This window comes from Manis pentadactyla, chromosome 12, assembly GCF_030020395.1.
Source record: "Manis pentadactyla isolate mManPen7 chromosome 12, mManPen7.hap1, whole genome shotgun sequence".
Lineage (NCBI taxonomy): Eukaryota > Metazoa > Chordata > Mammalia > Pholidota > Manidae > Manis > Manis pentadactyla.
The window spans coordinates 54543537-54555882 of NC_080030.1; the positions used below are offsets into that span (position 1 = coordinate 54543537).

At 36.9% G+C, this 12346-nt stretch overlaps 1 protein-coding gene across 3 annotated transcripts in view; it reads left to right on the forward strand.

Annotated features, from left to right (window-relative positions):
* Positions 1 to 12346, forward strand: part of MAP3K5 (mitogen-activated protein kinase kinase kinase 5) — a 192477-nt gene that overhangs the window by 117766 nt on the left and 62365 nt on the right. For all 3 annotated transcript variants that reach the window (XM_036903698.2, XM_036903700.2, XM_036903699.2), the window contains one exon: positions 5874 to 5981. In XM_036903698.2, the coding sequence (XP_036759593.2) occupies positions 5874 to 5981 (108 nt within the window). The remainder of the gene's footprint in view (positions 1 to 5873; positions 5982 to 12346) is intronic.

Genomic DNA, 12346 nt, shown 5'->3' on the forward strand with positions numbered 1-12346 from the left:
TTGGTTAATATATTTATTTTCTGCAAATTGGTTTACTTTAGTTTACTTACTTTTTAAAATAACTTCTCAAAATTCCAGAAATGAGGTACAGTTTTATGTTTTTGCCATGGAACCTGGGGTTTCTTTTGATAAGTTGTATTGTGTGCTTCCTAATTGAGGAAGATCATCTCAGTTAGCTCGGTAAGTGATGACATTTCTTCAGACCAGAAAGATGGGTGCTTTTAATTCATACCTCAGTTTTGTTAACATTGTCATCAGTGTCATCACCATTATTGTGGTGAGAAGTGCCAGGCTCACCCCTGTTGGCATTTCTTCTCTACCACTCAGTACCCACATGGTTCAGAGTTAGGTGTAGTAACCCCAATCATGTTTTAAATGCTTTAGATCATGGGAAGTAATGACTCATTAGTTCTGATGTGTAACTCATTTTGGTTGGTTTCTATCAAATTTTAGGTGTATATTTAAATACATAATACACAGACACACATATGCACTCTCAAAAAATATACTGCACATCTTACCTGGTACCATCTCGTCCTGCTTGTTTGCTTGTTTTCATAATACGATCCAAAGCAGTGTAGCTGTAGCATCCAATCTTAAAATTACAGTTGACCCTTAAGCAATGCAGCATGTAGGGGTCTGACCCCCTATGTAGTCAAAAATCTGAGTATAACTTTCGATTCCCTGAAACCTTAATTACTGATAGCCTACTGTTGTCTGGAAGTCTTACCACTAACATAAATAGTTGATCGACACATCTTTTGTATGTTATGTGTATTATATATTGTATCCTTACAATAAAGCTAGAGAAAATAAAATGTTTTTTTCAAATGAAATTCTCCAATATATTTATTGAAAACATCCACATATAAGTGGACCTGCACAGTCAAACCTGTTACTGTTCAAGGGTCAACTGTACCAGCAACTCACTGTGTACACAGATCTCTTCCTAAGTCAAAGTGATGCTATAAATCTCTCTGCTTGAGCTCTCTAGTCTCAATCTGCCTTACTCAGAGGGGGTGACAACTCTCAATTCTTTTTTATAAAATCTGGTTTTCTAGCTCTTGTTGATAGGATCATCTGTTTCATGTAATTAAATCCATAGCTGGATTAACATGCTTTCTTTACTCTTGCATCTAGATGAAGCCTTAAACTCAGCAGGATCTTCAGTTGAAAAGCTTTTGAAACTGAAACACTTTATTTTCTAGCCTACATAATGTGTAGCTTAAGCAAATACATATCTCAGGATGAGCTGGCTGCTTGCCTTTCGTTGGTGCTCTGATAGTAGTAAATGTGGTGAAAGAAGTCAACACAGAACTCAAGTACTTAATTGACTGTTAACTTAATCAACTAGAAAATTGACTATGAAAGGAAACCGTTCACATTAGCTATTCTGAGCTAATTTGAATTAATTTAATGTGAGTTAGTCTGTCAAAATGTAATGTAAACAAAAAGCCAGAAAATATTGAGAAAAGCTAAGAGAATGTAGATATATATTCCAGGTGAGAGAAGCTTTCTTAAGCACAAAAGGGACCTATAAGCCCCAAAAGCAAATATTGACCAACTTCATTTCATTAACAATTCAAGTTTTTGTCCCACAAAAAGCACAGTAAACATGGCAAATGCTCTACAGGGGGAAAATATTTATTGCTAATGGCACAAAATGATCAATTTGCTTAATTAATATGCAAAAATTAAAAACCTCCTACAAACGGATTAGCAAAAGGAAAAGAAGAGTGTGTGAATCATATGAAAAGAGAAGTAACCTCCCTGGGTAGTCAAAAAAATTAAAATTAAAATGAAACACCATTGTACCCATGCCATTTTGAATGTGTACAAATATATTTGTAGGATAAGTTTCCCAGGAAGGAAATTGATTCATATTGTCATGTTGCCCTCCATGGAGATTGTATCAATTTACATTCCCACTGGCAACATATGAGACTGACTGCTTTTCTAGCCTCTCCAAAAATTTGTATTTATTAGATTTGTACTTTTGCTGAACTTACAGGTAAAAAATGGTATATAGGGGTAGTTTTAATTAGAATCTCTCTTATTATATGTGAGATTGTACCTATGATTAAGTTTTTATGCTTAAAAGACCACTCAGTGACTTAAAAAAAAAATTATTGCCAACATTTAAAAATAAGGACGTTGGACCTTACTCCAACTATGATGGAGTAAATGGTATTGCTCTAAGTAACTGTAAAATCTGGATAAAATACATAAAATAACTCTTTGCAGGCATTAAACAGCAGTCATCACAGGGCTGTGGTCTTTGAGAGGGGAGGTAATTGAGTGGAGTCCCGCCTTCGTGCATAAGCTTTTTCCTAAGGTCATTTCTCTGGCTGTAGCCCCAGGAGGTGGAAACCTAGTAGGGAATGGCATTCCCCCTTTGCTGAGCAGGCAAGGATCAGCGTTTTGGGACTAAAAGACAGCTAGAATAGGAGAGGCAGAGTGTCGGAGCCTTAAAGAGTGAATCCCAGCATTCTGCTTCAGTATTTCCTTGAGTCCTAAGGCAACACCTAGGTAGTACGACCAGGGATAAGCAAGTCATGAATAAACAAAACTACCGGTCCCAGTATTTGACTAGAATTGGGTTTTGGATGAACCTACATGACCTAATAAAACCTATCAAGGTAAGTTCCCTAGCTGTTTGTGAGATCAGGACCAGAATTTGCAGAGAGTGTCTTTTGGAAGGCTGAGAGCTGAGCGTTTAGTTGCGACATAGAAAGCCCATGCTGTAGGATTAAGGACAGAACTAAAAGACGTTCACACTAACAGAGGTGAGAGTATAGCAGAGCCATGATAGGATCAAGATGATGCACTGATGATTTAACTGCTAGCCAGGGGGAAAATAACTCCAGATTTCCAGAGCCTCTGCAGTGTGTCATTCAGATATAATCAAGATTAGTGGACATTCTAAGAAGTGAGAAAAAGGGACTGATAATGAAGAGCGAAAATAGCTAGTATGGAAGACCCAGAGGTGATTCATATATTGGCATTACCAGATAAGGACTTCGAATAATGATAATTGCTATGTTAAAGATAACAGGAAAGATCAACAAAATGGATGAAAAGGTGGAGTGCTTGAACTGAAAAATAAAGTTTATAAAAAAGTCAAGTGAAAAGGAGAGTTCACATAAAAATCCAAATTTTCAACTACTCTTGAAAAATTAGAGACTGGCAATTTGTGACTGCATTCTCCAAAAGCAACAATCTGCTTAGCCTACTAGCTGCTACCATTTTAGATGTTGATTACAGTCCCATCCATCCTGCTGCTCCCCTTTATATTCTCCACAGACCCTTTCCCTACAATTATTGTAATTTGCTAGTCATGTTCCAGTGTAAACAGAAAGGCAGGCTTCTAGCACCTGGGGTGCTATGCCAGTCACTACCCTGTCACGTCCTTAGAGTAACGTCGTAAGCTCACACTTACAAAGGTGGCAGTAGCTCTTGATTTGGGTCATAACATTTTGCTTCTTTTGAGGTGCATCTGACTAAGACCAGGAGAGCCTGTCAGAAGGTATTGAATTTGATTGTTTCCATTTATCTCACTACCATATCCATTCTCATTCTTTCAAGAAATAACCGTAACCTGGGCAAAGAAAGCAGAGGAAAGTTTCTTTGGGAAATTATTTGAATGATCCTACCATTTATTATTATTTGACTTCAGTTTGATTTTTCTTTTTCTACACTTCTCTTCTGTGTGTATTTTCTTTCCTTCTTATTTGAAGTCAGGAGAATGTTGTCAACCCATCCCGTAATTCCAGGTGAGAGGAAGAGAAGGGATGTGGTGCTTTTACAGATTCTTTAAGAGCTGAGACATGAAACTTTAGTTAATATCTACTCTTTATAGGCTATAGGCCTTGCTGTTTTCTTTCCAGCCTCAGATCCATGAAGTTAGTTAGCAGTTAATTGTAATGTTACAAATGTAAAAGAATAGAAACTAAAAGCAAGAATGTGTATATGGTAAGTGAGTTTTCGCTAGCTGGTTTTGCCAAATTGGCTCCTTTTCCTTGGGTTTTCTCAGCCTCTCTGTGACCTCTAATGCATGCTACAAATTCCTCACATTTTGTCATTTCAAGGGCAGATCAAAGGGCTCGACAAACGTTAGACAATGATAATTACAACCACTTTTTATTACCTATCTCAAGAAGGGAACACTTAGTTCAGATTTTATCTGTTAGAAAAGTTTGAGATAATAAAAAAGACGTATTTTAAGAGAGGAGATAACCCCGTGCTAAGTATTTCTAATGTTAAATAGTGTGCCCATGTAATTAGGGGAAAAGTATATTCTAATTTGTGAGTGTAGTGGCTTAGATGCTCTTTTGAGAAACCCACCTTTTGTTCTTTATTATTTGTTTTCATTTCACAAAGACTGGGCCGCTCAGATTTGAGAGCATCATTTCTGCAGTCAGACTGAAAATTTATTTTCCTTATTAATCTGTACCATTTAACTCCCTGTTGATTGGAATTTGGACCTTGATTCACTCAATGTGTTCCTGAATCTGAGTATGTTCCCCAGGAGTCTTCTTACTGTGTGTTTATTTGTGGTACAATCTGTCTTACTTTCATAGCTATAGCCTGACTAAGAATTCTTTAAGCCCTAAAGAGTAAAGAAAATTTTGTTTTTCTAATCCCCCTTCTCTAGTTCTCTGTACCTTTAATAAATTTATGGTTCTGATAAATGTTTTGCATAAAATAAGTTCATCGGGTTTACAGTGGATAGCCTGGAGTCAGTTTTCTAAGACACATGCCTTCTTACTTTGATTGCACACACTTTAGATTATAATATATTGTGAGTCTATAGTTCCTTGTTGATAGAGTCTTCTGAAGAGTTTATCTAACACTTAACATTTGGTAAATTTGCTTAATACAAGATTATTTCTAAAATCTAATTTTCTTGAGTTTTAAGCAGTGAAGTAGAAAGAACTATTTGGTTTTCTCTGATAGTTAAGTATTGGCTTTTCTGTTTAAATATTCCTACTTAAGACTGCATAGGAAATTTGAACTACGTGAGTGCTTTTGAACATCTGTATAGATAATAGTTGCAGCTCCTTTGAAATCAGGGCACGTGTGGTATTTTAATGCTATTTGCTCCTAATATGAGATGTTAGTAATAATAAATTGTGTAATCCTTTGATGGAGATTCTCAACTCACTTATCATTTACCCCTCCTACATCTCCAATAAAGAAGCAACTTTTTTTTCTCTTTCTCTCCCAAGGCTAAATAAGTCATTTTTGAAGATACCAGTTTTATCTTGAAGGCAGTGTCAACACATTTTTGTTATTTAGCTGTGTCCATTTCTTTGGTTTACATATAAAACTCTTTTAATGGTAACCCAAATCATTTCTCAGTTTATTTGCATGGGTATGAAAACCATACTAGTACATCTTATAATAAGGTAGGGCAGCCAAAAACTTAAAGTAAGTATGTGTCATTCTATATATGGAATCTTTTCTGTATATATAGAATTATTTGTTTTGCCACATTTCTGCCTTTCTCTGACATCTCTATTTATAGAAATAGATTATGTATTGATTTCAAAATAAAATAAAGCTTTTAAAAATGTGTAAATGTTAGATTCCTTGAGGATAGTAGAACCAATATATGAACTTCAAACATGTATTTCCAATTTCTTCATCAATAAAAGGTGATATATTGTTGCAATTTATGATAATTGTATAATATCATAAAATGCTCAAAGGACTGATGGGATGGCAAGAAACAGAAGTTAAAATGGTTTTATTCCATTTACTCTATTACCCAGGGCCTCATCCGATAATCTCCCTTGTCAGTACACTGTTATACCAGCTCTAAATTGCTTAAATCTTAAGTCACTAATATTTCCTTGCCTTATGTTTTCAAGGTATTAATATTAGAACCAACCAAAATCTATCAGCCTTCTTATTTATCTATCAACAATGAAGTTGAGGAGAAGACAATATCTATTTGGCATGTGCTTCCTGATGACAAGGTAAATTGTTCAATTAAGACACAGGCATTCATAGTGAAGGACTGTACATCCTCCCAGCATTTATATATTCCAGCAAATGTCTGCATTAGTTAAGAAGAAATACCATACTGTGTATTTGTCTTAGCATAAATATATTCTCTAATATAAAATTTGTTAAATTGGGTTATAGATTTCATTCACTCAATAAAATAAAATTGAGCTAGTTGGATTTGTATATATAGCTAGCATTAGGGTCCAAAGTGCAAAGTTGGACTATATCTCTGTTTTGTAAATTTGTGCTGTAAATTGAATTATGTACCAAAGAATTGATCCTTAAAATATACCACTTAAAAGGTAGTAAATCTTACTTCTAGGAAACCTGTCAGAATAATGCTACTTCTAGTCTTGTGCTGGTAAGATTATAGTTATTGGTACATCTCCATGTTTGGTTATCTCAGTAGCTACTACAACTCAGATTAGCCACTGACTCTGTGTGCCACGCACATCCAGTGGACTGTGCTACCACCAGGTTTCAGAAGCATCTTAAACACTCTCATTTCCATTCATAACAATCACTTGGGTAAATCCTGTCCACTTCTGTATTTCATCAGTTTTAATGCATATGCAAATCATTCTGCTGTTTTTAAAAAGTAGAAACTTCTTAAGACCTGATTTCAGTTCACAGCATAAACCACAGAAATGAGAGAGAAGTCATGTGGCAAATTTTGTGGATTGTTTGTTTTCCAAAATATCATTATGGTTTTCCTTCAGCATCATCCATGTTCCCAACAAGTACTGACTGGGGAGTGCTTTACTCTGTGACAAGCACTACCAGGCACTGTGTTGGGTCCTGCGGAAACACGTGTACAAAATAAGCAAAAGTCCTGCCCTCATGGTGCTTACCTTCTACTCAGGGAGACAGACAAAAGACAGTTCAAATATGTAGGTATACTAAAACATATATATATATATGTATATTAAATGAAAAGGGGAAAATAAAGCAGGAAAGGGATTTAGAGAATACATTTGCCAGGAATGGGGCTACAGTTTTCTAAAATGTCAATGTCATGTTTTTTTAATGTCTGAGTTAACAGACCTGAGTTCAAATACCATCATTACCCTTGGGCAACATGGCTTCTCCAAGCTTCAATGGCCTCATCTGTAGAATGGGACAATAGCAATATCTACCTTAAAAGATTCTTAGAATATTAAATGGAATAATGTTAAGTGGAGTGTATTGCACAGAGCCTGACATATGATAAGTGCTCAATATATTTTAACAGTAACAATAACACCAACAATAAAAGCATGGCAGTACACATACAGACTAAACCCTAACATTGAAACCCCAGAATTGAACCCTGCTTAGCTCTTTAGATAACATGCAGCAATCATTTAGGAGGTTGCTGGTGTTATATTAGGGCTGTGATACTGTGATTGTAACTCCAGGGAGAAAATCTTTCTCCCATTCCAGGGCAAATTACCTTTGAAACTGAAACCAGTCAAAGGCAGAAGTAAAATGGAAGAAGCCCATTTATTTCTTACAAGCAGTCGTCCCCTTCTGCTCACCCAAGTCCCTGGCAACGTGGCTGCAAAAAGGGACCCAACCTAACCTCTCTGGTCCACATATACCCTCACTCCCCTCACCCTTGTAATCACCTGTTGATATGGAGATGGGCTACTTCTCTCCATCCCTTGGAAACAAACATCTTTTGATATGGAGATGTACTAGGGCCAGGCAAGAGATTCTGGAAGTACTGGAATTTTACCAACAGTGATTTATAGTAAAGTATATATTTGGTCTCTTCCTGGTTCTGGCACTGAATTCTTAACACCCTTGGAATTTCCTGAGCACTATAAGCCATAAAGGTTTCTTTTGTTATGTTTATGAGGTGACTTTTGGATGGCAGCTGAGGGTGGGGCTGGTTGCCAGGGGAACAGACCTGGTCATTAGAAGGTTGGGAATTTCAGTCCCAATCCTCTGATCTCTCCAGAGAAGGGAAGAGGGGCTAGAGGTTTAATCAGTCACAAGTGACCAGTGATTTATTCAATCATGCCTGTTTAATGAAGCCTCCATACACCCCCAAAAGGACAGAGGATGGAGAACTTCTGGGTGTGTGAACACATGGAGATACGGGGAGAGCAGAGCCCCTGGAGAGGTCATTGAAGCTCTGTGCCCTTTACCCATACCTTGCCCTATGCATCTTTCCCATCTGGCTGTTCCTGAGTTATACTGTTTTCTAATAAGCCAATAATCTAGAAAGTAAAATGCTTCCCTCAATCTGTTGGCCGCTTTAGCAAATTAATTGAGCACATAAAGGGGGTGGTAAGGAACCTCCAATCAATAGCTGGCATGATGGCATGACTCCAGGTGGAACTGTCCAGGAGACAAGTTTGACAATAACTAATAAAACTATTTATATACATGTTGTTAACATTGTTTTAAAATACAGTGTTTTACATCTCTAATCATCAGAGAAATGCAAATTAAAACCACAATGAGATATCACCTCACACCAGTTAGGATGGCCAATATCCAAAAGACAAACAACAAATGTTGGTGAGGATGTGGAGAAAGGGGAACCCTCCTACACTGCTGGTGGGAATGTAAACTAGTTCAGCCATTGTGGAAAGCAGTATGGAGGTTCCTCAAAAAACTCGAAATAGAAATACCATTTGACCCAGGAATTCCATCCCTAGGAATTTACCCTAAGAATGGAGGAGCCCAGTTTGAAAAAGACATATGCACCCCTATGTTTATCGCAGCACTATTTACAATAGCCAAGAAATGGAAGCAACCTAAGGGTCCATCAGTAGATGAATGGATAAAGAAGAGGTGGTACATATACACAATGGAATATTACTCAGCCATAAGAAGAAAACAAATACCATTTGCAGCAACTTGAATGGAGTTAGAGGGTATTATGCTCAGTGAAATAAGTCAGGCGGAGAAAGACAAGTATCAAGTGATTTCACTCATCTGTGAAGTATAAGAACAAAGAAAAAACTGAAGGAACAAAACAGCAGCAGACTCACAGAACCCAAGAATGGACTAACAGTTACCAAAGGGAAAGGGACTGGGAAGGATGGGTGGGAAGGGAGGGATAAGGGGGAAAACAGGGCATTACGATTTGCACACATAATGTAGCGGGGGGGGGGGACACAGGAAAAGCAGTATATACAGAGAAGACAAGTAGTGATTCTACAGCATCTTACTGTGCTGATGGACAGTGACTGTAATGGGGTATGTGGGGGGAACTTGATAATAGGGGGAGTCTAGTAACCATAATGTTCAAGTAATTGTACATTAACGATATCAAAAAAAATACAGTGTTTTATATATTTTAAAGTATAGGCATATGTGTTCTCACAAGCAGTAGAGTAGTCATCCAGTTGAAACTACAAAATCTAAGAGAGGTTCGGAGACATGAACTTTATCTGGGAGAGATTTACAAAGGCTTGATTGGAAAGAACGAGGTTATCCAGGGGCACTTGGAAACAGAATGGGGCTAAAGGAATTAACAATCAGCAAGGTCCAGAGAGTGAATGGATAGCCAGAAGTATTTGGAAGACAGAAAAAGAAAAGAAAGTAAGCCAGAGATTTTTGAAAAATGAGTACTATTTATAGCTAGTTGTCATTATTTTCCCCTTTCTGAAGGGTCCTCATTCAATAAAGTTGGCCTTGTATTGATACTTGTATGTTTTGTGACACTTGTAGAGACAATTTTTGTATTATGCTAAGAAATAAGTGTTAGGACATAAGTGAGTGCATTCAGGATTACAAATACAGTCTGTGTATTGTGGAGCTTCCATTTTTACCCTCTTTTAATCAGAAAGAATTACATTTGCATTGTCCCCAGTCCCTATTACCTTTAGTGCTAAAAATTCTCCCTGTTCAAAAATGCAAGCTTTCTGAAATCAGTTTCCATTTTGAATTTATGTCAATTTCTTTACAAACCCTAGTGTATTCATTACAACTGCCATTTGCTCTATTTTTTAGAATAGAAGTGGTACAGTTGGAATGAGGACAAGCAATAAAGTAACTTGGTTTTTATTATGTTAGTTTAAAGCAACTTTAATAACTGTAGTTAACACACAAGCAGCAGGTTTGTTTTTTTTTTTTTGTAGATAATTATTTTTTTATTGAAGGGTAGTTGACACACGGTATTACATTACATTAGTTTCAGGTGTACAACATAGTGATTCAACATTTATATACATGACAATTCTAGGTACCAGCTATCACCATACCAAGCTGTTACAATATCTTGACTATATTCATTACATCCCGGTTACTTATTATTTTACCATTGGAAGTGTGTACTTTTTTTTTTTTTTTTGTGAGGGCATCTCTCATATTTATTATATTTATTGATCAAATGGTTGTTAACAACAATAAAATTCTGTATAGGGGAGTCAATGCTCAATGCACAATCATTAATCCACCCCAAGCCTAATTTTCGTCAGTCTCCAATCTTCTGAGGCATAACAAACAAGTTCTTACATGGAGAACAAATTCTTACATAGTGAATAAGTTCTTACATGGTGAACAGTACAAGGGCAGCCATCACAGAAACCTTCGGTTTTGTTCATGCATTATGAACTATAAACAGTCAGTTCAAATATGAATACTCATTTGATTTTTATACTTGATTTATATGTGGATAACATTTCTCTCTTTATTATTATTATTTTTAATAAAATGCTGAAGTGGTAGGTAGATACAAGATAAAGGTAGAAAACATAGTTTAGTGTTGTAAGAGAGCAAATGTAGATGATCAAGTGTGTGCCTGTAGACTATGTGTTAATCCAAGCTAGACAAGGGCAATAAAACATCCACGTATGCAGAAGATTTCTCTCAGAACAGGGGGGGTGAGGTTCTAAGCCTCACCTCTGTTGATCCCCAATTTCTCACCTGATGACCCCCCTGCGACTGTGCCTGTCTTAGGTTGTTCCTCCCTTGAGGAATCTTACCCGTCTCTGGCTAACCAGTCATCTTCCGGGGCCATACAGGGAAATGTAAAGTTGGTAAGTGAGAGAGAAGCCTTATTTGAAATGGTTAGCTTTTTATTTCTTTGCATATTTCTGCCCTGTAGCTTCTATGCCCAGCATTTGTCTTGAGGTATGTTTACCACTTGGAAGAATTATGATACTCGGTAAATTTGATATGAGGCATGAATTCTATTTAAGGGTTGTAATTAGGAAGGAAGAAGAAAAGCTATAGAAGTAGCAGGCGGCAGAAAACATGGGAAGATTGATTATTTCTTTGCAAGCAGCAGGTTTAAAGGGTCTGATATTAAATATGAAATTGTTTTTGTCATACAATGTTTTAATTTTTTTTCCTAAAAGTAGAACAGCAGTGATTGTTGCTTTTCTTTTACCACATTTATTTCTTTACTCATTCCCTCTCTTAGTATTTTCATTCTAAAATGAGAAATGAACAGGTATGTGAACTAGTATATACTGTATATTGCAACTTTCAAAACTTTAAGTATTATCAATTCACAAGTGTTCAGGGACTCAGTTACTCTACATTCAAGCAGAAAGTTAATTGAAAGTTAATTCTCCCTTTGTTCGACAGATGGTTGCTGCTTAAAGTAAGTTAGTACTCAAAAAAACTGCATGTGCACATAAAAGAGAAACCTAGAGTGCGAAGAAAGCAGTTATTTGTAAGATGTTTTAAATGGTTGCTACTCACAATTCCCTTCCTTTTTTTAAAGTGCAAGCATTCCAGGCCTACCTGGTGGTTTCTCTGCCAAAGGTTAGCTGGCAGCAGGGTGCCTGTGGAATATTGAGTGAGCCTCACTCCAGTTCCAGCCAGTGGCCATTCAGAGAAGACCCAGGAAATTTATGAGGGGAATATGTTTACCTCAGTTTCTAGATTTTGATGAGGTGATGCTCTCATCCATCAAGTATGTTTTTAGCTACAAAGTAGCTCTTAAATAATAAGGAAATGTTATCTCACATTATAAAACCTTGGGTAGCGGGTTGTCCATTATCCTGGGGGTGATTTCAGAGTCTTAACAGTGTCAGAATTCTGAGTTGGCTTCTCGGTATGCTCTTGGTTTTTCTCTCATGGTCTTTAGGTAGCAGCTCCAAGCATCACTTCACACAGACAACATCTGAAGGAAGAGGGTTAGGCCTTCTCCTTTGTACCAAAACTTGTGTCATGTGTCCATCCTGAACCAATCACCATCAAGGGATATGGACTTACCATGGTCATTTTAGACTAATCAATTGCACCATCCCAAACACTGCCACCTGAACCTGGACAAAATTCGTTATTTGTTAGCAAAGAAGGAAGGGAATGTCTGTTGCCTAGGGAACCAACAGTATCTGCCACAGTGTAATAACTCCTGCCACCTTAGCTCAGTATTAACACCTAG